The 24,049-nt window shown below is 36.3% G+C and overlaps 1 protein-coding gene and 2 pseudogenes across 3 annotated transcripts; all 3 read left to right on the top strand.

The window, feature by feature from the left end:
* The first annotated feature begins 327 nt into the window (after window positions 1–327).
* LOC143537782 (polyadenylate-binding protein-interacting protein 9-like) lies at window positions 328–4,666 on the top strand. The gene is made up of 10 exons (XM_077031477.1): window positions 328–1,635; window positions 2,193–2,303; window positions 2,400–2,444; window positions 2,519–2,591; window positions 2,672–2,784; window positions 2,914–2,973; window positions 3,144–3,191; window positions 3,283–3,351; window positions 3,459–3,520; window positions 4,370–4,666. Exons 1-10 carry the CDS (start codon window positions 1,243–1,245, stop codon window positions 4,428–4,430), a joined length of 1,035 nt encoding a protein of 344 aa, XP_076887592.1. The 5' UTR covers window positions 328–1,242; the 3' UTR covers window positions 4,431–4,666.
* A 5,080-nt stretch (window positions 4,667–9,746) lies between these two features.
* Window positions 9,747–13,095, top strand: LOC143535474 (polyphenol oxidase I, chloroplastic pseudogene; annotated as a pseudogene). The gene is made up of 3 exons (XR_013135720.1): window positions 9,747–10,038; window positions 10,898–11,128; window positions 11,887–13,095. The product of XR_013135720.1 is annotated as a polyphenol oxidase I, chloroplastic pseudogene (transcript).
* Window positions 13,096–19,460: 6,365 nt separating this feature from the next.
* On the top strand, window positions 19,461–23,638 carry LOC143536572 (chromatin remodeling protein SHL-like; annotated as a pseudogene). The gene is made up of 5 exons (XR_013135907.1): window positions 19,461–19,627; window positions 19,706–20,025; window positions 20,126–20,194; window positions 21,576–21,711; window positions 23,141–23,638. The product of XR_013135907.1 is annotated as a chromatin remodeling protein SHL-like (transcript).
* The last annotated feature ends 411 nt before the right edge of the window (window positions 23,639–24,049 follow it).

Here is a 24,049-nt window from a genome sequence, read left to right as displayed (position 1 = left end):
TATCACATTCAATCATATTGAATTACATTCACTCACAATCAGTTACATACAGACACACAGTCTCACAATCAGAGGGTATTCAGCTATTCAGCAATACTCTTGAGATTCCCTTACGCACATTATCATCTTCTCCACAATATACTGATTCTCACGCCGGAGGGTTACCCCAAAGAGGACCCCTCTGTCCCTTTCTGAGGGGTAAGTAACGGCGCTGTTCATTTTGTAGGTGGAAGAACACAGATCCAGAAGAACCATCGGTGAAATAGTATAATCACACCCGAGGAAAGTAGATCTGCTACCAGCGAGTAGATCCACGTTTCTTCAACCACAAAAATGAAGCATCATCTTCATCCACCACCAAACTCTCCTTCTCAAAGTTCAAAAGAAATGAAAGTGAACCCTTTTTACTTTCCCATGTGGTACCTTTTTCCCCAAAATGTTCCTCCATTTCTCATAAAGCTTTCAATGCCAAGGACCACTAACACACCATTGATTTTATAATGATAACTGCCATTGTAGCAACCCAAGAAAATTTGTTACATTTTAGCACCCCAATTAAATAATCAACAAAATAGTACTGACAATTGGATTAAATAAAATAAAATAATAATAAATACTATTTACATTCATGAAATCATAACAAACACAAAACAATTCAGTTATCATTGACATCTTTATTGTTGCAAAAAATAACAAAAATTCAAAGCTCAAGTCATCTAGCCTACCCCACCATCCTAATTTAACTCCCCTCACTTTAATGCCATAGTAAAATATTATTTTTAAAAATTCTTTTTTTAATAAAAAATAATAAAAATAAACCACCGTTTGGGTTTGCAAAAACAACAAAAAGAGAAGGTGAGTAAAAGCCAAACACAAAGCCACCTGTTTCTCTTGTAGAAACCCACCACAATCTTGTGATCAAATTGCTCAAAAAACCTTCTTTTTTTGAGCATTTTAATTCTTATTATTTCTTTCCTTTTTTTTGATAATTTTGATACAATTTTGGGTTTTTACAAATGGGTATTACATATATATTTATGGGTTTTGTCACACAGTCTATATTAGTCTGAAAAATCTTTTCTTTGATGATTTTGCAACCTGATCAAACACTAGTCGGTGGTTTCTTTATTTCTTGATTTCTTGATTTCTTTAGTAAATATTATCAATCTTTTTTGTGGGTTTTCAATATTTAAGGGTTTTGATTCAATCTTGATAATAAAGTTTTGATTTTTATCCAAACCCATGGCTGCTGGTCTTGAAACATCCATTGAATCAGCTTCAGTTGATCAATCTGCACCCAAAAATGAGGTTTCTGGTGTCAAGATTGCTGATAATGAGAGTGTTAATAATAATAATAATAATAATAATAATAATAATAATAATGGGTCTGTTGTTGAGTCCAAAAAAGGGTCTGATTCTGAGTCAAAATCTGAAAACAAAATGAAAGAATTTGCTGATATGTTGTCATCTTTGAAACTGAATCCCATGGCAAAAGAGTTCTTTCCGTCGTCTTACTCACCGATGGATCGAAATAGTGATCAGTTTGAGCTTGCTGTTAATTACTTAGTGCAACAGCCGGCTTATTTCGAGAATTATCCTGGAAATGGGATCGAAGGGTATCCGAATAACCGAAGGGTATAATTTTTTATCTGAAATTTGTAGAATTTGGTATTAGTTTTTGCTTAATTGTTGTAGTTTGAATGGTTTTGATTGATGGATTTTTTTTTAATTTATTGAATATGTGTTATGGTAATACTGAAATTTAGGCTTTTGAGGTTGAATTATGAGTTTGTGTATCTTTTGCAATCAGATATGTGATCAAAGGTTTAATCTTTTTTATAGATGTTTGTAACAAATGTATGATGTTCATTGTAATGTAGATCAGTGTAGTTCTGTATATTTTCTTGATGTTATAAATTTATACTTGTAAAGGTAAGGACAAATTTCTTGAAATGTGTGAAAAAATGAAGTTACATGATTCATTTCCATAGACTTCAAACTTTGAAGCAATAAAAAGGTCTTAATTTGTGATTCTTTCTATATGATCTCGGATTGTATCCCGGTTTTAAAAAGCACGCCTAGAAGGGGGCGGGCGGGGTGGTTAATTTTAGTCAAAGCTGACCGCGCTTCCTGTTTTATTCTATTTTCGATGTCAAAACCGTAAAAGAATTCAATTTTGTTTGTCAAACTAGAGGAGAAATACCTTTAGCAACGCCCGAAGGCTATCCAATGGCAGGGCTTTCCGAGCTCAACGAGAAGATAGCATCAAGAGAACTGTGTATGTCTCTGACATTGATCACAATGTAAGTAAATTGCATTTATTCATTTACTTCTTTTATACAATGCACCATTATTTTCATACAGTAAATCTTATTTACTCAAATCGGCCTCGTTAACAGGTTACTGAAGAGCAACTTGCTGCTTTGTTTTGTGGCTATGGACATGTAAGTCACAATCTTTAATCTTTAGTTAACAGTTTTTTTCTAATATATATTTTTAATCGTTTGTTACTATGAAGGTTCTGGATTGTCGAGTTTGTGGCAATCCACATTCGCGCCTCCGTTTTGCGTTTGTTGAGTTCAGTGATGAGAGTAAGATATTTTGTCTTTAACTTCTTATATATTAAATGAATAATGCTGAAAGCTTACGTTTTATAATAAATACGCTGCAGACTCAGCAAGGGCGGCGCTTAGCCTTGGCGGTACAATGCTTGGTTTCTCTCCAATTACTGTTTTGCCCTCGAAAACCGCCATCCTTCCTGTGAATCCAACTTTCCTACCCAGGGTATGCGGGTCTTTTTAATTTCTAAACTATCAGAATCTTGTTTCGTTCCTAATTTTGTTAAAGTATGTTGTTTTTCTACCTTTATTTATTTATTTGTTTTTTTTTCATATTTTATGTTTTGAAATTCAGTCAGAGGATGAGAGAGAGACGTGTGCAAGGACGGTTTACTGTACAAATATCGACAAGCAGGTTCGTAATCATGTTTCTTATATATATTTAGCTTTCATTTAGTTTCCTATTCCAATATTCCATCCTGGAATAAACGAGCCTTTTGGCATTGTATATCGCAATGATAAAGGCTCGTTTATATTGGGTTGGTGTTAGAAAACTAAAATTTATGTATCCTATGTACCCTTCAGGTTTCTCAAACCGAGGTCAAGATTTTCTTTGAAACAAGATGTGGCGAGGTTAAACCGACTCTCAAAACTTGAATTTACTCGCAGGTTTTTTTTATTCCGACTGAGGTTCTAAATGTCTTTGATATTTTTTTGCGTAAAGGTTTCTCGCCTGAGGCTTTTGGGGGATAATGTGCATTCAACCCGCATTGCTTTTGTTGAGTTTGTTATGGTAAGTTTAGATTTTATCGCTTTATGATGTGTTATGTGCATATGGTAAGCTTAAATTTTATGATTTTTCATGTGTTCTACTTATCTTTGTATCAATACCTTTTACAGGCAGAAAGTGCGATTATGGCACTTGATTGCTGTGGCCAGGCGCTAGGATCGCAACCAGTCAGGTATATTATACGTGTGTATATGTATGTATAAATTGAACCAAGGGAGGGTTCAATTTATTGCGAGATTAGGATGAACAAAATAAATCATTCATTTTTTCAAATTTAAAAAGCTTTAAAATATAAAAAAGTGATTATTCATCATTTTTATGAATAAAATTTGTTTATTTGTAGAACCTACACATGTGCAAAACGCCAAAACATGTATAGTTATATTACCTACACATTTGTACGCTTAAAAATGAAAAAAGCATATGAACAAGTTATTGTGATGGTTTTTTATATACATTATCATTAATACATAACATAGACATTTGTATGTGAACGCCCTGCTTGCGGTGCACGCATATAATGTATATATGTGTGAATCCTCGGGTGGGCAAAAGCGAAATTGCACTAATTTTGACGTTATTTTACCAATATCGTGAAAATAACGTTAAAAGTGGCGGAAGGTTAATCAGGCATCATGTGGTGGCGTTGATAGCCGAAAGACAAGGGTACATGCACCAATCGGTCGGTGTCCCGATGGTTGAGTGTTATGTGTCTTATGTCCAAGGCTTGATGCAAAACTACTATCGAGCCGAGGGTCTCACCGGAAGCAGCCTCTCTATCCCTATGGGGTAGAGGTAAGGCTGTCTACATCTTACCCTCCTCAGACCCTACTATAGCTTTGCTATTGGTGGGATATACTGAGTACGATGATGATGATGATGATGATGATAGACATTTGTATGTGACAAGTATGAAAAAACATGAACCATTGAGAGAAAAATTAAATAGTTTATATTGTGATGGTTTTTTATATACATTATCATTTTTGTTTACTGAAAGAAATATTTTGTGAATTTTCAGGGTGAGTCCTTCAAAGACTCCAGTGAGGCCTCGGGCTGTTCGCCCACCTTCAACCAACTAAATCTCTGTTGTTTGAAACCGACATCCTATGCATCCATGAGTGAGCCTTTGTTCTCGTTAATTTCGTGATGTTTTTTTTTTCTTTCTGTGGTGGGTCATAACTACAGTAGTGTAACGAAGTCGCGAGCTGAAAGCTGAAAGTTTGGTCTGTTAACTTGTGTCGTGATGGTCGTGGTTGTTATATGTTGAGTCCTGGGTCTGATTTGGATGGTCTATAGTTCTCGTTGTTTTATATGTTTGCTTTGAAAAGGTTTAAATCAGGTTTCCTATTAAAAGAAATTAAAGTCACTGGGCTAATCTGGGTTGTTCATTAAAATAATTGGTTTTAAAACAGAAACTAAACGTTTTGTTTTTCATTTGACATTGAAATGCAAAGGTGTAAAGAAGTGTTCACGAGTCGAGCTATAGTGGTTTCGAGCTCGAGCTCGAAATTAAAAGAGTCAGCTCAGCTAAGTTGGAGCTCGATTTGGAAGTTAAACAAGCCTAAGATCGAGCCATGACCTGAGCCGACCTTGGGTTGATTTTGGCTTGGTTACAAAAACGAGTCAACTCAGCTCAGGTTGTTTCAAACTAAGTTATTTTAGCTAGTTTATTCGAGTTTTTATTGCACGTGTCACGAGCCCAAGCTTCGAGTCGTGAGCTTTTTAAACAGCCCCCTATAAACTAACTAGGAAAATAGCGGCAGTTAATCATTAATCATTATTGGCCCAGCCCACTTAGCAAGGCCCAAACTACTAGGATGGCCTTGTAAGTCCAGGTACTGGTGAGCTCCTCAGAAGAAAATATGGTCACTAAACATTAAATAATCCAAAGAAAGCAACTAAAAGTTGCATCCAAACTAATTATAAAAAAACTAAAGAGCATCTAATGCTCTAACCAACCTTGCTGAAACAGAAGGCATGGTTGGTAAAGGTGATGGTGACATCTCCATCAATGCCACTAGAAAAGAAGAAGACATCCCTCATATTTAATGGCAAGATATCGTCATTAATGTTGGGATATGGGTAAAGTTTTCCTGCTTAGAAAGAGACCGGATAATCGTTTTAGGACCAATGGAATGATCCTGGAGACGCAATCATGATTCCCCATGTGCCATGATGAGTAGCGTCTCTTAGGACAACCTTATTCAGCATAAAACCCTCTTGAAGAACGGTGAAAGATACCACACACCCTACTAAATTATCCTTATTTACTACTATATTCATCTCCTTCAAAAAAATAAAGATTCTTATTCTCACGTTGGAGGTTGGTCACGGCGTAACCTCATGTACAAAAGAAACCCAAGTATTCCAAGCAACATATTTCATTTTTGTCCTACTGATGATCCAAAAGAACAAAGCCGCTTTGTAGAGTGTAATCATATTGTGAATAACTACATCACTTTAAGGGTTTAAGGGAGGTTAGAGGCAGAATGATGTGATGTTGTTGTAGAGAAGAGAGAGCGTTTTGGATTATTAGAGGTGAGATGACCACTCCCGACATCCTTAGTTGTATAGTTATACATGTTTTTATTATAAGTATAAATATAAAATTCAATTTTATAACTTCTTTTAGGTGTATCTGGAATTGTATGGATTATTTTTTGCTTTTAAGTCATGAAAGACGCATTGAGGCCAAACATGTTGTCAAGACGTGTTTGCCATCAAACACGTCGTCAAATACGTATTTGTAGGAGACATTTATAGAAACTTTTATTTATGAACATCTTTTGAATTTTCCTTCCTATAAAATTTATTCATTTAACTTATGTTTTTTTAGAAATAACGTTTGTTAAAAGCTGTAGAATCGTCATTGCAATGTCACAAAATAGATTGAAAAGTGTGAGACATTGGAAGGATAAAGGTGTACAATGTGAAGGGATAACAAGCACGTGGTAATAATAGTTAGCGACAAGTGGGCCTTTGGTTTTCTTTAACTATAAGACTGAGGGGTGTGGGGGCTTTAATGGGGGCGTTAGAGTCCCTCCGCTCGCGCCCCCAGGCGCTAACACCACACCACCAGGGACGCTAGCGGGCAAATAAAGGCAGGCGTGAGCTGGTTAGCGAGAGAAGAGAGAGATGAGGCACACCTTTTGATGTTTTTGGGACCGTTGGGGAGTCGAAAAAAACAAAAAAAATATATATATATTTTCTATATAATTATACTCCATTTCACCCATTTTTATACCAAAACTTTAAACCTTCACCCAAAATCAATTCATCTTCTCAACTTTTTTTAAAAAAAATGGCTAGAAATTGGTTCCCAAACCTTGATTCAGATTATCTTTACGACGATTTATGGTCGTCACCGCACCAACCGATGTTTTATTCGGAGCCGCAAGAATCATCCGGCTTTCAACCATCCAACACACAACCGTCTCCTAACTTTGTTGTTCCGGAGACACAAGAATCACAAGGTGAAGCTACGGGACCAAAAAGACGCGTCCACCGGAAAAAACCAGTTGCAACGGACGGGTCGGAACCGGCTTCGACTCCGAGGACGAAAAGGAAAACCACTCCGTGGTCATCGAATGAGAAGGAAGCCTTGTGTCGGGCTTGGATAGTCATTTCTGAGGATCGGCGTTGCGGTAATTGTTTTAACGTTTTTAAAAAAGATTTTTAATAAAAAAGTTAAATAAAAAAGTTAAATGGAAATCTAATTTATTTATTCATTTTGCAGCCGACTACCAACAGAGAAAGATTTTTTGGACAAAGGTTAGAGAGACGTTCTACATGCTCGTTGGGAGTACAGAGCGGAACGCCGATATGATTTCGGCTCGGTGGTCCGAAATCAGAAAATTTGTCGGCTTGTTTACTAATCTTTTCAACAGGAACAGCGGTCGTATGAGACCAATTGGCAGTGATGATTTGGCGGTTTACAATTTCACGGTCGAAGAGTGGAAGCGGGAGTGTTTGCGGAGGTATGGGATAGTGAAGACGTGGGACGATTTAAAGTTGTGGGACAGGTTAAAAAGGTGTTCCAAGTGGGTTGAGCTGGTGGCGCCGGACTTTGATGCGGAAGTAGGGCCGAAACGGACTAAAACTAGTTCGTCTGGAGCGTATAGCACTTCAACCGGGTCGGATTGCCGCGTTAGGTTCGACCTAAACATTGCGGAGGAGGAAACGTCTTCACCACCGAGGAGGCGGCCATTGGGAAGGGACGCCAAGGGAAAAAACCGGCTGAGGGGGAAGCCGTAAACATCGCCAATCTTGTTGAATCCCTCAATAAATTCAACAAAACCATGGAGGTGGTCTCTTATGACAAAAAGGAAAAAACTCGAATGAGAGATTTGGACTTTCTTACTAGAGACTTCAGTAACCTAAATCCTGTCGATCAAATGCTAATGGAAAAGCAAAAGGAACGTATCCGAAAGAGGTTGATCGAAGAAGACCAAGCCGAAGAATAAGAAGAATGTTTCTTTTTAGTACTTTAATTTTTATTTTATTTTTAGATATTAATGTGTTTTTTTATTAATGTGTGTTTTTTTATAATTTATGAGTTTTTTTAATAATACGTTGTTTGAATATATTTATAAAAAAATAAAAAAAAAAATTCGCTGGAGCCCCTGCTGGAGCCCCTCCACACCAGGGGCCAGGGGCTCCAACACCCCCTTATCCAGTTTCTCTCTCTGCCACACGTCATAATATTATTGGTTCTTGGCTCTGCTGGAGCCCCCACTAAAGCCCCCAGTCTAAGGGGGGAGGGGTGGTTATCACTCATCACACACCCCACCCAATCAAATGATGTCACATCATCAACCTCAAATCCATCACATGTGATGGTTTTTTACTAGGGGTGGTGGTGTGGTGTGGTGGTATGTGATGGAATTTTTTTTGTTTTTGTTTTGTTTTTTTTTGTAAGATTAAATGTTACAAAGATAAATAAATAAATAAATAAATAAAAACCGACAAAAAAATGGTTGATATAGGCCTCGTCATGTTTCCGCCAACTTAGCCGACTTTTATATAATTTTTATAGCATTCAAAAGTTCAAGGTTTAATTCGTAAATTATTCTAAATTCTGTTTAAAAGAAATGTGAAAGTTAAGGGGTTAAATGTGTAAATTGTATTTAAAATATAATAATAGTAATAATAATACTAACGCAGCTTCTTCCCTGTTCTTCCTTCTTCCCTGCTTTTTACCGGTGACCCCCCCCCCCCCCCCACACACACACACACCTCCCAACGGCTCCCAAAGGTCATTTTTACCTCGAGAACCCCACCATCACTCTTCATCACGCGTGACACCCATCACGTAAAATCCATTTTTTCCGGTGACAAAGGGGCGGCGGCGGTGTGGAGAGGCTCACCACGCGTGATGGGAGCTCCATCACGCACCGACCGCCCCGTCCCCCCTAATGTTATAGTACAATTATTACGGCCAACATATTTTAACACGATTATGATGATGTTCATCACGTTTATATGACGGGTAACCCGTCATGGGTTATATCTTCAACATATGTGATTATGTTGTACATAATATATATTTACACATCATAAATAAATAGTTAATAGTTTAATACACAATAAATAATTCATCCAACTTAACGTACGTTGAGACCTTCACGAGAGGGCTCTATGCTCGTAGAGCACACTATAAGGACACAATGTTTCATACTGTGAAAACCTGTCATATTATCTCATCGTGAGATAACATTTACACATCATTGTTCTCACCCGTAGTTCCACCCCACCCCCAATGGCAAAGGTTGCTCAGGGCCTGAGGTGGATTCGCCCCCCTGTTTTTTACGAATTAGTGTAAATTTACCCGTTTGAATCAAGAAACTTTTTATACGAAGTGTAAATTTAACCGTTTTTTACCGAATTTTTTTAACACAGTGTAAAATTTAGCCGTTTTTGGCCGAATATTTTTATACGTAGTGTAAAATTTAGTCATTTTCGGCCGAAATTTTTATATGTAGTGTAAATTTAGCTGTTTCGGTCTAAAATTTGAGCCCGACCTCCTTCGTTTGTGAAATTTTGTATACATTTTGAGTCCAGCCTCCCAGATGTCTTAGTCTAAGTTTCGCCACTACCACCCCACCACCTTATAATTGAAGAAAATGTCTAAGCTAAAACTAAACCACCAAATAAAATATATATTTGCATCCTTTGTTTTATTTATGTTAATGAAAAGAAATATATATTATATTTTAATGTTCTAATCATGTTCTTGCATTGTGTATGGCATACACATTCAAAAAGAGAATAATAAAGGTTAAAATACGGATGGCACCTTTTGCTTTTCATTAATTTAAAGTTTTAAATATAAAACTTTTAAATAAGGACGTGACAACTTGGAAAAAATTAATTCATACAATAATATTATATAAACCATGCTAGGAACCATACTAACATGCACACCACCTAAACACCATGGCTTCCCTCTTAACACCACCAGCCACGGCTGCCGAAACATGCTTCTCGGTCTCGGTGGTCTTGCCGGAGCTGCGAACCTCACTTCTGTACCATCTGTTGGGGCAGCACCACTAGCTGCCCAGATATTTCAAAATGTGGGACCAACCCACTCTCTGGGTTTAAACCTCGACAAAGTACACCTACTGGCGGTGACTGTTGTCCGCCAGACTCTAGTCAAATCATAGACTTTAAGTTCCCTAAAAACCAAACATTTCATGGAAATAAATATCCTATTTAAGTCAAGATTCTTAAGACAATCCAAAAAATATGTACTGAAGTGACAACTTGGAAAAATAAACGACGAGATTTTTTAACCAATCAAAATCTGACACGTATAAAGGTTCTGACACGTGTAAAGGTTCTGACACACCAGACGAGATGGTCCGACCATATTTTTAACTTAGTTAACTTTTTAAAAAACCGTCTCTGCAGACGGGTTTTTTATGTTTCTCGTCTGGTCCGTTCAAAGTCTTCATCTTCTTCATCTTCATCTTCATCTCCAAAATCTCCAATCTCATCATACCAAAATAGTCCAACATGAGGCCTTATTATTATATAATCCCAAGGCTTTTTTCACCAAAATAATCCAAAAACCAAGTCTTTGTTACTTAAAAGTTAACCCGTTTGTTACTGAAAATCAAGGCTTTTTTCACTAAGTCAAACTTTCACTAATTGTGTTTCATGTTGGACTATTTTGGTGTGGTGAGATTGGAATTTTGGAGATGAAGATGAAGATGAAGAAGATGAAGATGTGGAAGAAGGTAGGGATAATAATAATTTGAACGGACCAGACGAGAAACATAAAAAAAACCGTCTGGAGAGACGGTTTTTTAAAAAGTTAATTAAGTTAAAAATATTGTCGGACCAGACAAGATTTTTAAAAATCTCGTCTGGTGTGTCAGAACCTTTACACGTGTAAGATTTTGATTGGTTAAAAAATCTCGTCGTTTATTTTTCCAAGTTGTCGCCTCAGTACATATTTTTTGGATTATTTTGAGAATCTTGACTTAAATAGGATCCATTTTTTTCTCTCTCTATTCTTTAGGATCATTTAGGGAATTTTCCCAACATTTAAGGTTCGGCCAGCCGCGCATTTATTAAGCCCTAAATACATTGCTAAATTTAACGAAGCGATCAAACGAATGAAAGAACTACCCGAAGATGATCCTCGTAACTTTCTACAACAAGCTCATATTCATTGCGCGTATTGTAACGGTGCTTACACGCAATCTTCAAGCGGCTTTCCGGATATTGAAATCCAGATTCATAACTCATGGTTATTCTTCCCTTTCCACCGTTGGTACTATTAGAGAATATATTATTAGAATTTGACTATTATATCGTAATCATTATTAGAATATATTATTTAATTATGTGTTCTTGTATTTATCACTGTTTGTACTATAATGTATAGTAGGGGTGTTCACGGTTCGGTTTTTAGGTCAAACCTTGAACCAAACCGTTGAACTCTTAAACCGAACCATTAGTAACGGTTTGGTTTCACGGTTTAGGCTTATATAGGTTTTATACAAAATGTTCAAAATAACTTTGTGATATTTAATTGTAGAGCTCCCGATAATTTATAGAATATTACACAAACCAACTAATTCTTGGGTTCTCTCTTTTAAAATATTGAAAGACCACTTGAAGTTTTTTGAGTCTTGGATTTGGACATAACCCACTTTGTTTTTGTTTTATATATTGTACATTCTGTCACTATTTATATTTAGTAATGTATACCATATGCATTAATAATTTTTATTTATATGTTTACTAATATAATTGTATACACATATATAATACATAAAATATATATAATTAAATGATACAGTCCGGTCCAGTTTAAACAATTTGTACCAATACAAACAGTAAACCAAACCGTTTGCTACGGTTTGAAAATTTTCAAACCAACCGGCCAAAAGTTAAGAAAGAAAACCAAACCGATGACCTGTTTGGCGGTTTCACGGTTTCAAACCGAACCGTGAACATCTCTAATATATAGTTTATAAAGTTGATTAATAATAAATAACATCTTACGTGATTTTCATTATTTTACAGGTATATTTACTTTTACGAGAGAATCTTGGGGAGTCTGATCGACGACCCCACTTTCGCTTTACCGTTTGGGACACACCCACGGGCATGACAATCCCGACATACTTCAACGATCCAAAATCCGCTCTCTTCGACACCAAACGAAACTAAGATCACTTAAAAGCCGTCGTAGATTTGGGTTTCAGTGGCAAAGATACCAACGCAACCGATATCGAAAAGGTTAAAAACAATTTAGCCATCATGTATAGGCAAATGGTGACAAATGCAACCGACCCAACCGCGTTCTTTGGAGGCGAGTATCGAGCTGGAATTGAACCCATTTCGGGCGGTGGGTCGGTCGAGCAAAGCCCGCATACACCGGTCCACCGGTGGGTTGGTGACCCTAGAGAAACAAACGGTGAAAACCTAGGAAACTTTTATTCTGCTGGTCGTGACACATTAATGTTTTATTGTCACCATTCCAACGTTGACCGCATGTGGTCTTTGTGGAAGATGTTGTGAGGTAAACATAAAGACATAAATGATTCAGATTGGCTTAACACATCCTTTGTTTTCTATGATGAAAACAAGAATCTTGTTAGGGTGTACGTTAAGGATTGTTTGCTTACTAATCAGCTAGGGTACGACTACCAGAGAGTAGATGTACCATGGCTGAACAGTAAGCCGGTCCCACGTGCACCCAGGTCTGGTATTGCAAAAAAACTTATAGGAAAAGTGAAAAAAGCTGACGACGTTACCTTCCCGGTGAAACTCGACAAGGTTGTCAAGGTTTTGGTACCGAGATCGAACAAAATCGAGAAGTAAAAAAGAAAAGGAGGAGAAAGAGGAGTTATTGACTATTCAAGGGATTACTTATGATAGTGAGAAATATGTTGAATTTGATGTGTATGTGAACGACGAAGATGATGACGCGAGTGCACCGGATCAGACTGAGTTTGCGGGAAGTTTTGCGGAGTTGCCGCATAAGCACAAGGGGAAGAGTTTGAGTAAGACTAGCTTTTGGGCTGGACTTACCGAGCTCTTGGAAGAGTTGGAAGCTGATGATGATGACAATGTTTTGGTTACGGTGGTTCGGAAGATATTACCATTGATGGGATTAAGATTATCTATGCTTAAGTTAAAGATTTGACGACTTCACTAGCTTACTTATTATTGGTATTATTGTTGGTGAGTAATTTGGTGCTTGAGTAGTGGTCAGGGTTTGTGTTTGTGTTTGTGTCATGGAATATGGATGAGTAATTTGGTGCTTGAGTATTACTCTCTCTCTCTCTCTCTCATTTCTAACCTAAACTAAAATCCACGAATTCATCAATCTCACACAAAACCTCCACGCCGGACGGAGCTACTCGGACACCTAAAGACACAGCGATGCCACCATGGAAAAACTTATCTACAACCCTATCCAACACCTACACCCAAAGCCTCGCCCGATTCCAACCCACTAAATTGGTAAATCTCCCCTGCTACAACCTCAGACTCACTCAATCAACAGCTTCCGTCAATTGACTCTTCGTCGCTGGTTATTAAAACTCAAGGTACAGATTTTACGGAAAATAAGGATTTTGTTGTACCAAAACCCCAATTTTTCGAGCTATTCTCGCAGGCATTTTCGAACAAACAAAAGGTAATTGATAATTTTCAAAGTAAAATTTTAGTATTAAGATGACGTTTTTTCAGTTGAATTGTGGTTATTGAATCCATATATGCTCTGCTGTTTAGATTATATATTTAGGGTTTTTGAATGTTATTGGTAATTTGTATTCAAATCCTGATTCTTGTATACATGTTAACAATGATTTTAAATCATTTCTTTCTACACTGTAGTTTGCTTTAATTAAGTTTTGTTTATTGAACTATGAATTTTAAGATTTTACAGCATTTATGCCATGAAAGTAAGTGAATTACATAAAAAAAACTACAAATAAAGAGTAAATATAGCCGACTTCGATGGGTCTTTTTTTTACTTTAGGATTTATGGTTGGTTTAAAGGGTGTTAAACATAGGGTTTCCCTTTGTATTGTTCTTATCTGCCATAGGATATCATTGGTTTTTATTTTTTGGGTTTGAGGGCTTATATGTTGTGGATGTTTTGGTTTAATGATATATGGTGATTGGTTACATATTAGCGACATCAAAAGTTCTGGTTTGTTTGTTGTACAGACATAACCAAATGACTTTTGTAATATATTATTCTGTGCATTAGTTATTTGTTTCAACTTTGAAAGAAGTAATTAGTACAAACCTGTTAAATCTTAGAGACTAATTTAATTGGTAGAGTAATTGATAAGTTGTATTCTTTTGAGTAATGTACAACTGATATATTGTTGTGCAGTTAGATACATAATAATATCGTATCTCTTATTGATAGTTAAGCTTTAGATAAAGTAGTCCCTCATAAAGCCTGTATAAAAGTCAGCGGAATAGCATCAATTGTTGCTCTTCACATTTACCTTCCACCAAAGAGTGCATGTCGTGATCGAAGAGGATAACACCATAGTTTCTCTTTTGCCTTTCGTTCACATATTGCAGACAGCTGGTTTCTGCATCATCTGGTACTTAATATTTGTTTCTTGCTAATTACTCATATTGTGGTGTCAACTGAATTTTTTGTAAACAACTTCGATGGATGTATTTTTAGTTTACTTATAATTTCCCTGCTTAAAATTGTGTTACCTACAATGTTTCTGTTGACTGTTCTGTTAAAACTACATTTCATTTCAGTTGCTTTTCTACAATTATATTTGTAATACATCGTATTTGTATATTCATAATTATTAGTTTATTATGCCCCTCTCTAGATCATAAATGGATCATAAACCATAATAGCTTACGAAATTCAATGCAACATGAAAAGTTGATACGATTCGAAGGAGCATATTGGGTATTTTCTAATTCATTTGCTGCAAATAAGGGTCAAATATCACAGATTTGGTATAGGGGCGTTTATGAAAAATGTTATTAACACTTCTACATTAATGTTTATACAATTCCTATTTTTTTTAAGAAAACTACTTATTTGTATCATGAACTTACTATTCAGACTCTCTTTCTTTTGCGATACCGTGATGAAACGAACCTGTCCAGACAGAATTCCCGCCGCAAAGTGCGGGGGTATCCCACTAGTTGTTTTTATTTAACATTTGCATAATCTTAATTTCTAAGATAAGTATGCCTACCATCAGAGTCGTCTTCGAGATTTTAAATACCTCAGTCGGACTAAAATAAAAAGGCCCGTAGGCCTTAACAAAATTATTTTTTTTGCTAATGTACACATGGATAAAACTTTTATTGACCGATTTATTATAAACAGAAATCTTTCTTAGCATGTAATTCTCTCATAAACCATTGCAAATAATCTTATTTTTAACACCAAAATACATATATATGTAATATGTATAAAAAAGTTTGTGCCTCCGAAACTTATATATGTGTCCCGGCCGATGGTGCAGCTCGCACACCCTTCAAGCCTCCCATGGCTACAATGTTGATACTTTACATACCAATGAACAAAAGTCTGTGTAATTATGTCACATATTGCTATATTAATTATAAAACTCGGTAAATAAATATGTAGACGTTGCTGAGTTAGCGTTGAGGTGCATGGGACGATCTGGGGTGTCGTCATAAGGTGATAAACGACTCGTGTGTTTATAATTATAGTCCATTTACATGGACATTCACGAATGAAATAAAGAGAATAGAAACTGTGAAAGGGAGATGAGAAAGAAAGGCCGAAGAGAGAGCGTTGATGGCAGTGAGGGTTATTCTAGTGTTCGACATAGATCTTTGTTCGTCTTCTAAAGAGTGTAGAGGCTCCTAACTACCAATAGGTTTATGTTATCGAACTAAAAAACCAAATTTATTAAATAAGAAATTACTTGAAATAATGATTAAAAAAATATATATATATGTGATATTATAACCATATCATATTCATAGAAAAGGAAATCGTCTTTGTTTGGGTGGTTACTGGTCACCCGGTCTAGTAATACTATAGTAGGACTTTGTTTTATTTACTAGGCTATGTGTAATGGAGGGCTACAAATGGGGGCGAATTGTGACACGTGGCGTCCAGTTAGCAAATGGGGCGAATTTGTTTTTGGGGTGTAATGGTGCTTAGGCTACAAGTTGGGCCTACGGTATCTTTTTTTATTATTTATTTTATAATTAAACTAATCAAATAAAACCCAATTTCTTCAAATAATTAAATAAAAGTGCATTAAAATTAAAAAGAAATACAAAAAAATACATAACTAAAAAAAATACATAACTAAAAATATAAAAAAAAACATATAGCTCGGTTGGCGTACATGTTTAGGTTCGGGTCGGGAAATTGAAATGGATAGCTCGGTTGATTTAGGTTCATCGGGTTCCATTATAAGTTCACGTTCGGTTGGTTTTGCGAACCATGGTGTTGACCGAAATGAGGGAATGGGTGGTTCGGTTAGTTCGGGTTGTTTCTAGGATTCATTTTGCAATACATATACATATACATATATATACACACACAACATATATACATATACATATACATATATATACACACACAAACATATATAATAATAATATAAATATATATACATACATACAATACACACAACACATATACATACACATACATCTCCAGGCGACAAGAACAATCCGCCCCCGCCCCAAATTACCCCAAAAATCGCCCATGGGGACGGTGTTGTAGCCCCTGTCGCCCATTTCTCGCCCCAATCCGTCGCCCACTACATATAGCCTTACAGACTTATACTTTGTTAACCTTGTTGATTCATGTCAGAAAACAAAATGGTTGAATATTATCTTTTAAATGAGTAATTATATGTTTTTTTTTACTTTATGCATAATATTATCGGGGTTTAAAATTAGTTTAACCGATAAAGTCATATGGTATCATTACTGTTTACGTTATCACGATATGACTTTTTTAACGACAATGTTTTTACATCTAATATTAGTTCCACATCTACAAGGGGCAAACACCTTACTAGTAGACCATTTGATTATGAGTCACAATTGATTATATGTTAAACATGCCATGTCAATCATAGTTTTGGACATGATACCAAGATTTGAAGTAGGTGAGGACCAATGCCCCCACTTAGCCATGCATGATTTGGAATGCATGACTTGGAATAGTTGGAGTTTAATGACGTACTGTATACACATATAATTGATTCTTTGTAACACCATGTCTATAACTCTGTAAGTAACTGTTTCTTCAATTCCTTTATTTCCATAAGTGCTAGACGATACGGAGATTTGGCTATCGTTGAAGTTCCTAGCATGAGGTCGATCCTAAACTCTACTTCTCTATCTGGCGGAGCTCCTGGTAACTCGTCAGGAAATACATCTTGGAAGTGATTTTGTGAGAAATCTACTCTTATAATAAACAAAAACCACTGTTATGCCACATGTCATCTAATTGTCTTATTTTTGTGCCAAGTGGCTTCATTATTGTTCAACACTGAAAGTCAAAACTGTCTGATTTAAATTATTAATAAATATTTTAAACATTCTACTATAAAACTTTGATTCTCACCTGAGTCATATAAAACCCTAGCATAAACTTTATTTATAGGAAACGTACCGGTGATCACGTCCGGTATATCAGCTGCCTTTTAAGCATCCAGCATAAAGACACGTGTGTTTCCCTTCTTGGCCTCGGTCTTGGTACTGCTGCCACTTGCACCAGCCGCCGCTGTCGTCGGCAATGTCATTTTTCACCACAATTAAAACACACAGCTGCTTTCTTCTTGTAGTCTACTTCCACGTGACCCGGTCTCTTGCGAAAATTACATATAACGACATTGGTTGGTCGAAGACATCTACCGAAATGCCTCATACGTTCTTAATTGTTACCTTATTTAGCTCTCTATAATCTATACACATCCTCATCGATCTGTCCTTCTTCTTTACAAAAAAAATTGGAGCTCCCCATGATGACGAACTCGGCCGTATAAATACTTTTACTAATAGTTCATCAATGCGTCCTTATTATTACGTTGGCTCCTTCATGAATGCGTCATAGAAACTCCCAATAAGATGGATCCAACAGAAAAATGGAATTTGTGACGAATTAAGATAGACCACATTTATACGTCCTTATTATTACGTTGGCTCCTTCATGAATGCGTCATAGAAACTCCCAATAAGACGGATCCACCAGAAAAATGGAATGCGTGGCGAATTAAGATAGACCACATTAATACGTCCTTATTATTACGTTGGCTCCTTCATGAATGCATCATAGAAACTCCCAATAAGACGGATCCACTAGAAAAATGGAATGCGTGGCGAATTAAGATAGACCACATTAATACGTCCTTATTACTACGCTGGCTCCTTCATGAATGCGTCATAGAAACTCCCAATAAGACGGATCCACCAGAAAAATGGAATGCGTGGCGAATCAAGATAGACCACATTAAGACGCATAATTCACACGGTGTAAATTGATCTAAATACGGGAATGAGAATCATAGTGGTTCTAAGATGAAATTTAGTTTCTTGATGCAAATCTCAAGGTCACGTTCGTTTACAAGATCAAATAAACAACATAAGAATATAAGATATCCATCCTGTTTTACTAGAATTACAGTGTCATTACACATAAGACTTGGCCTCATAATACACAAGATACGCATCTTGCACAAAATTGAGGACCGAATCAAGCAATAACTCATATTTATCCTTAAACCGAGCAGTTTGATGTATACTCGTTTAGGAAAGTTTTATGTGCTCATCTTATAGAATAATGAGCTTGCAATTTCACATGCTCTTGCTTAATTAATTGAACTTGAACATCTGATGTTCATGCAAAACTTAATAATTATGCTTCTTTGAGTACAAATAACCCTATGACTATTTTCAACATCCACATGACCAATTAAACTCCAACTATTCCAAATCATGCATTGCATTTAATTTAGTCACACTTTGACACTTAATTAAGAATATATTTGAGCCTTAATTGCTCAATTTTGCAATTTCAACCTGACCCTTTGTTAAAAGACACTTTGTTTAATCTCTTTAATGCTAATTTATAACTAGGAAAACACTTTTATAAGTATTTTGGAACATTCAAAACCATTTTTGACAGATCTGTAACACAAGGATTGCGGCTTGGACAACCCGATTTCATGAGAAATAAAAAAGAAATGGAAGCCAACCGGTTGAAGGATCAGAAAGAACGGCAAAAAGATGGGTAAGAACACAATTCCGACCATTTTGTTACCCAGGTAAGTTGAAATCAGGATGATGGCGCGACGGAAAGCTCGGTTCATGTGTAAGACCAAATTAGGGTCGGATGCGTCTGGGTTAGTTCGGTTCTTGTTGGTATGGTTTTGAGTCGAAAGAGGTCATGTCAGAATATGTTTCAGATTAGAACTGTGCACCGCACGTGCGCCTAGCTAGTTTTATTAAAAACTCTAGCTACTCCGTTAAACACCTAAATATTTTTAAAAAGTTACAATTAGTACTACCGGGCTAGTTTTACCAAACATACCGATTAATTTTTTTTAAAGATAATAACAAGTAGTTACGAATATCTCAGCATTTATTATTATATTATTGTTTTGTATACGTGTTCGAAAAGCAACTCACTCCTGTATTAAACTCCTTTCATTGTCATTTCAACATTCTTCATCTTTCAACATCTTCATGGCGAAACCCAAACCCCGTGCCACCAAAAAAACCCTGCACTCGTACACCATCAAACGCACCAACAAAATCATCAGACGTATATTCCTTCATATAACAATTAACATTTCATTCCATTATTATTATTACTATTACTAATTTATTATTATTTATGCAGCCGGCGATTGCGTGTTGATGCGTCCACCAAAGTCATCCAAACGCTCCTACGTGGCCAAAATCGAAGCCATCAAGCTGATCGGACGTCACGTGAAGGTGCACGTGCTGTGGTACTACCGGCCGGAAGAGTTTTCACGGCAGGAAGGAGCTGTTTCTCTCCGATCACCGTGACCTGCAGAGTGCTGATACGATCGAAGGCAAGTGCACCGTGCACACGCTCAATGCCTACCAGAAGCTTCGTGCCGTTCGAAACGACGATTTCTTCTCTCGTTTTCAGTATATGTGCTGCACTGGTGTCTTCTCTCCCAATCTAGTTGCTGTGTATCTGTACATAATAATAATGATATAATATAATATAATGTAATATAGTTTGTGTTTTGATTTGATTTGAAATTGTTTGATGAATTGGTGTGATTTGTAGGTACTGTAAGTGCGTGATGCCGTATAATCCGGATAAGTTGATGGTTCAGTGTGACGGATGCGTCGACTGGTAGGTTGAATTTGGGGATTTTGATGATTGATATGATTTTGATGGGTAGGGTTAGGGCTATGGTTTTGATCTGTAAAATGAAATTGATGGAAACTATAAATTTAGGGGTGTGTGATTCGGTTCGGTTATTTGTCTTAACCAAATTAACCAATTGGTTTTTGGTTAATAACCAAAGTCAAATTTGGGCTAAAATTTTTACTTAGAAATGCATGAAGTGGATGCGTAAATACATGAAATGGTGGTGTAAAACGTGAAATACATCATACATGACAATGGGCCGGGGTATACAAGCTAGAAATATTTGAATATATAAATGGTGAAATACATGAAATGGTGGTATACATTGGTTGGGCTGTTCACGAGTCGAGCCAGGGTTGGTTTGAGCTCGAAATTAAATGAGGCAGCTCAAATTACTCAAATTAGAGATGACACTGGTGGGATTTTATACATCCTATTGGATGTTAAAATCTGCATGTTACAGACTTTAATTGGTGTAGGAAATCGAAGAGACCCAGTTGCTGATTGGGTTGGAGCGCCGTTCCAATATTCCCGCCCAAATAAAAAACGCGAATTAGGGTTTAATTGAATCGCGAATTAGGGGTGATTTTCAGAGTGATTCGCGAATTCATCTTCAATTGGAGCGACGGCCATCAGAAATTGAATCACGAACTAGGGTTTAATTGGATCGAACGTACCGGAAATTGGGAACGCGATTTCTCCGGCGACCGGAACGATGACGAATTCCGATTGGGTACATCACGTACCAATACGAAAATCGTGGGTGTCTCAGCGATTTATGTGACTATGATCCTGAGCTTTTTGAACAGCCCTACGCATCGGTTGATCTATTTTTATTAATCAAGTGGTTTTTGGTTCATCGGGTCTGTTTATTCTGTTAGTTTTTTGGTTTTCGGTTCGGTTAATAACCAAAACCGAAGATAGGCTAGAATATTTGCTTGGAAATTTATGAATATAGGAATGGTTAGATTCTCGGATTCTGGTTAATCGAAGCTAGTAATTTATGAAATGGATGTATAGAAGCTAGAAATTTATGGAAATGTGAATGGTTTGGTTTGGTTAATTCCGGTTAATCGGGGGGGGGGGGGGTTGGATAACCTATTTTCTGTTGATTTTGGTTTGGTTTCGGTAACGGTTTGCGAAATTTATGAAACTCATTCAAAGCTAGTAATTTATGAATCTTATGAAAATATGAAATGGATGCATAGAATCTAGAAATTTATGAAAATGTGAATGGTTTGGTTTGGTTCATTCCGGTTAATCGGGGGTAAAACAAACGATAACCTATTTTTGGTCGATGTTCGGTTTCGGTAAACCGTTTGGTTATTGATCATCTCTATAATTATTACTGTTTTTGGTTTAGGTTTCATCCTGCTTGTATTGGTATGTCAAGCGCAGAGGCTAAGCGTACGGATCATTTCTTTTGTGAAACTTGTTCAACTGAAGAACAACAGCTGCTGCAGAATTCTCTTGCTACTTCTCAAGATGGAGATGCTAAGGTAACAAAGTGTATACATTGGCTTATGTTAATTGCAGCTACTGTAATTTTGATTCTGCATATGCATATGAACATGTATTTGTGTTCATATATGGATACGTTGGGTGTGGTGAATGTACAAAATGATTTTCGCCTAAAAAGCGTAAGAAACAACAGGGAGGTGACACGTCAACGCACGTGGGTTTTGTGGGCGAGGGTATTTGCGTCACGAATGCCGCTTTATGGCTTTATGGCATCCATAAATGGAATTAACAATGCCCTACTTTTTGTTATTAAAATACCATTTAAAACGTGGACACGTAACAACATTGTAATTTTATCATCTACATACTAGCACCGATTAAAATGAAACATGTTGTAAAACGCATAGTAACACAGTTATAGCGCACGATGTGTTACGCCTATTTAAAATGTCTTTTTTATTGAAGTAAAGCAACATTATACCCATATCAAAGACAATAAAATGCCCGATTTTATGGTGTTATTTTTATAAAAAATAGTGTACTATATAAAGGTTTATTTGAGTTTTAAAAAACTGTCAGAACTAATATTTAATTAAAAAACTCAGCACAAGGGGCAAATACAAAAATACTCTTTTACCCATTTCAGTAGGGTTGTAAACGAATGGAATGAACACGGAGAAGACCTTGTTCATGTTCGTTTGTTAAGGAACTAATGTGTTCATGAACGGTTCACGAACACTTCCGGAACGTCGTTCATTAAGGAAATGAATGTGTTCACGAATGGTTCACGAACACAAATAAAATCGGCATGGCCTAGAGATTGAGACCGATTTATTCATCAATGTGAATAATGAAAGCCTGTAAACGAATCGAATGAACATGGACAAGGGAATGTTCGTGCTCGCTCATTTAACATTAAATGAAGACGGACACTTAATCAAACAAAACTAATTTGTGTTCGTTTATTTAACAAAACTTAATCGTTTATTTAATAAAATGAGCATTTGTGTTCGTTTATGTTCGTTTGTTTAAAATCTAATCGAACAAAACTAAGCAAAGATAAATGAACATATTAACAAATATATAACCTTTTTAAGTAGATGACTCACTCATATAGCATTTAATTATTTTCCATCAATACATAAACGAACATAAATAAACTAACATAAACGAATGTTTATGAACATAAATGAACGAACGGAACATGTGTACATGTTCGTTCGTTTAACTAAACGAACACAAATTTTTTGTTCATGTTCGTTCTTTTATTAAATAAACGAACATAACCAAACTTCCCGCCAAACGGTTCACGAACAGTACACCGAACGTATTTCGGTTCATTACAGGCCTACATTTCAGCCTTCACTAACTGGAAGTTAATTACTAAGCTGTCACTAACTAATCTCGTTTATTCAAAGGCCGATTGCTTCCTATGTTTTTAAGCGTATGAATGATTCTAATTTTCAGGTAGGAACAAAGCGTCGTAGGGGTGATGCAACGGTTAAGGAAGAAATACCTGATGCAAAGATTAAGAAAGAAGAACAACCTGACGCAGAGGTTAAGAAAGAAGAAAAAACTGATGCAGAGGTTAAAGAAGAAAAACCTGATGCAGAGGTTAAGAAAGAAGAACCTGTTGTTTAATATATGTGCCAATAAAATAGCTGCAACAGTAAAACTACAAAGCAACACTAGGGTGGATAGGACATGATAAATGTGTTGTGAAACATGAATAATCTATGTGCACATGTCTATGATAACGTGTTTGGTTGACTAGTTTATATATACTTTCAGGGTTTTTCTTACTTCTTGTCGATAGTCGACTTTGAGTCGTTTTGTCGCCTTCTTCGTTTACTTTCTTGTGAGTAATCCAAGGGGTGGATTTGTCACTCGCCGGAGCGTGTTCCCCCTTAGACATGTTATGAGTAATATTCTGTATACATGTATACAGATAATAGCCTTTTGGCCATTTTATAGTGTAGTGGTTTTCACGGTCGGTTTCAATCCATGAAACCATTCAAACCGGTTATCAGTTTGATTTAGCAGTTGTTTTTTTTCTTTAACTCTCGGTTGGTTTCAAAATTGTATAATTTACAAAACGTGATGACCGATTTGGTTTACGGTTCATACCAAAAACCGGCTGTATGAAACAGAACTGAGCTGTAACATTTGATGATACATTTTAGGTTTGTATACTTTTATTTATATATACTTTATATTGGGTTTAATTAAAGTAAATATTGACCAAGTCTACTTGAAGGTTCTGTATGGTGTGTTAGCTCGTTTGTTGACTGGTCACCAGAACACAAAAGCAATTAGAGCTTGAAAATGGGATCATTTGAGCAACCATTTGTTTAAATTACTTTTTTGTTTAATATT

Source organism: Bidens hawaiensis, unplaced genomic scaffold (assembly GCF_021521415.1).
Source record: "Bidens hawaiensis isolate Kalapana, Puna unplaced genomic scaffold, B.hawaiensis_p1.1 tig00000780_1, whole genome shotgun sequence".
NCBI lineage: Eukaryota > Viridiplantae > Streptophyta > Magnoliopsida > Asterales > Asteraceae > Bidens > Bidens hawaiensis.
Note: the sequence above shows the minus strand (reverse complement) of the source record. Positions and strands in the feature narration are given on the sequence as shown.

Bases quoted from the DNA above. Each gene is read 5' to 3' on its own strand.
- LOC143537782 (XM_077031477.1), top strand. From the start codon at position 1,243: ATGGCTGCTGGTCTTGAAACATCCATTGAATCAGCTTCAGTTGATCAA. The intron at 2,304-2,399 runs GTAAGTAAATTG...CCTCGTTAACAG, and splicing joins TCTCTGACATTGATCACAAT to GTTACTGAAGAGCAACTTGC. The intron at 2,785-2,913 runs GTATGCGGGTCT...TTTGAAATTCAG, and splicing joins ATCCAACTTTCCTACCCAGG to TCAGAGGATGAGAGAGAGAC.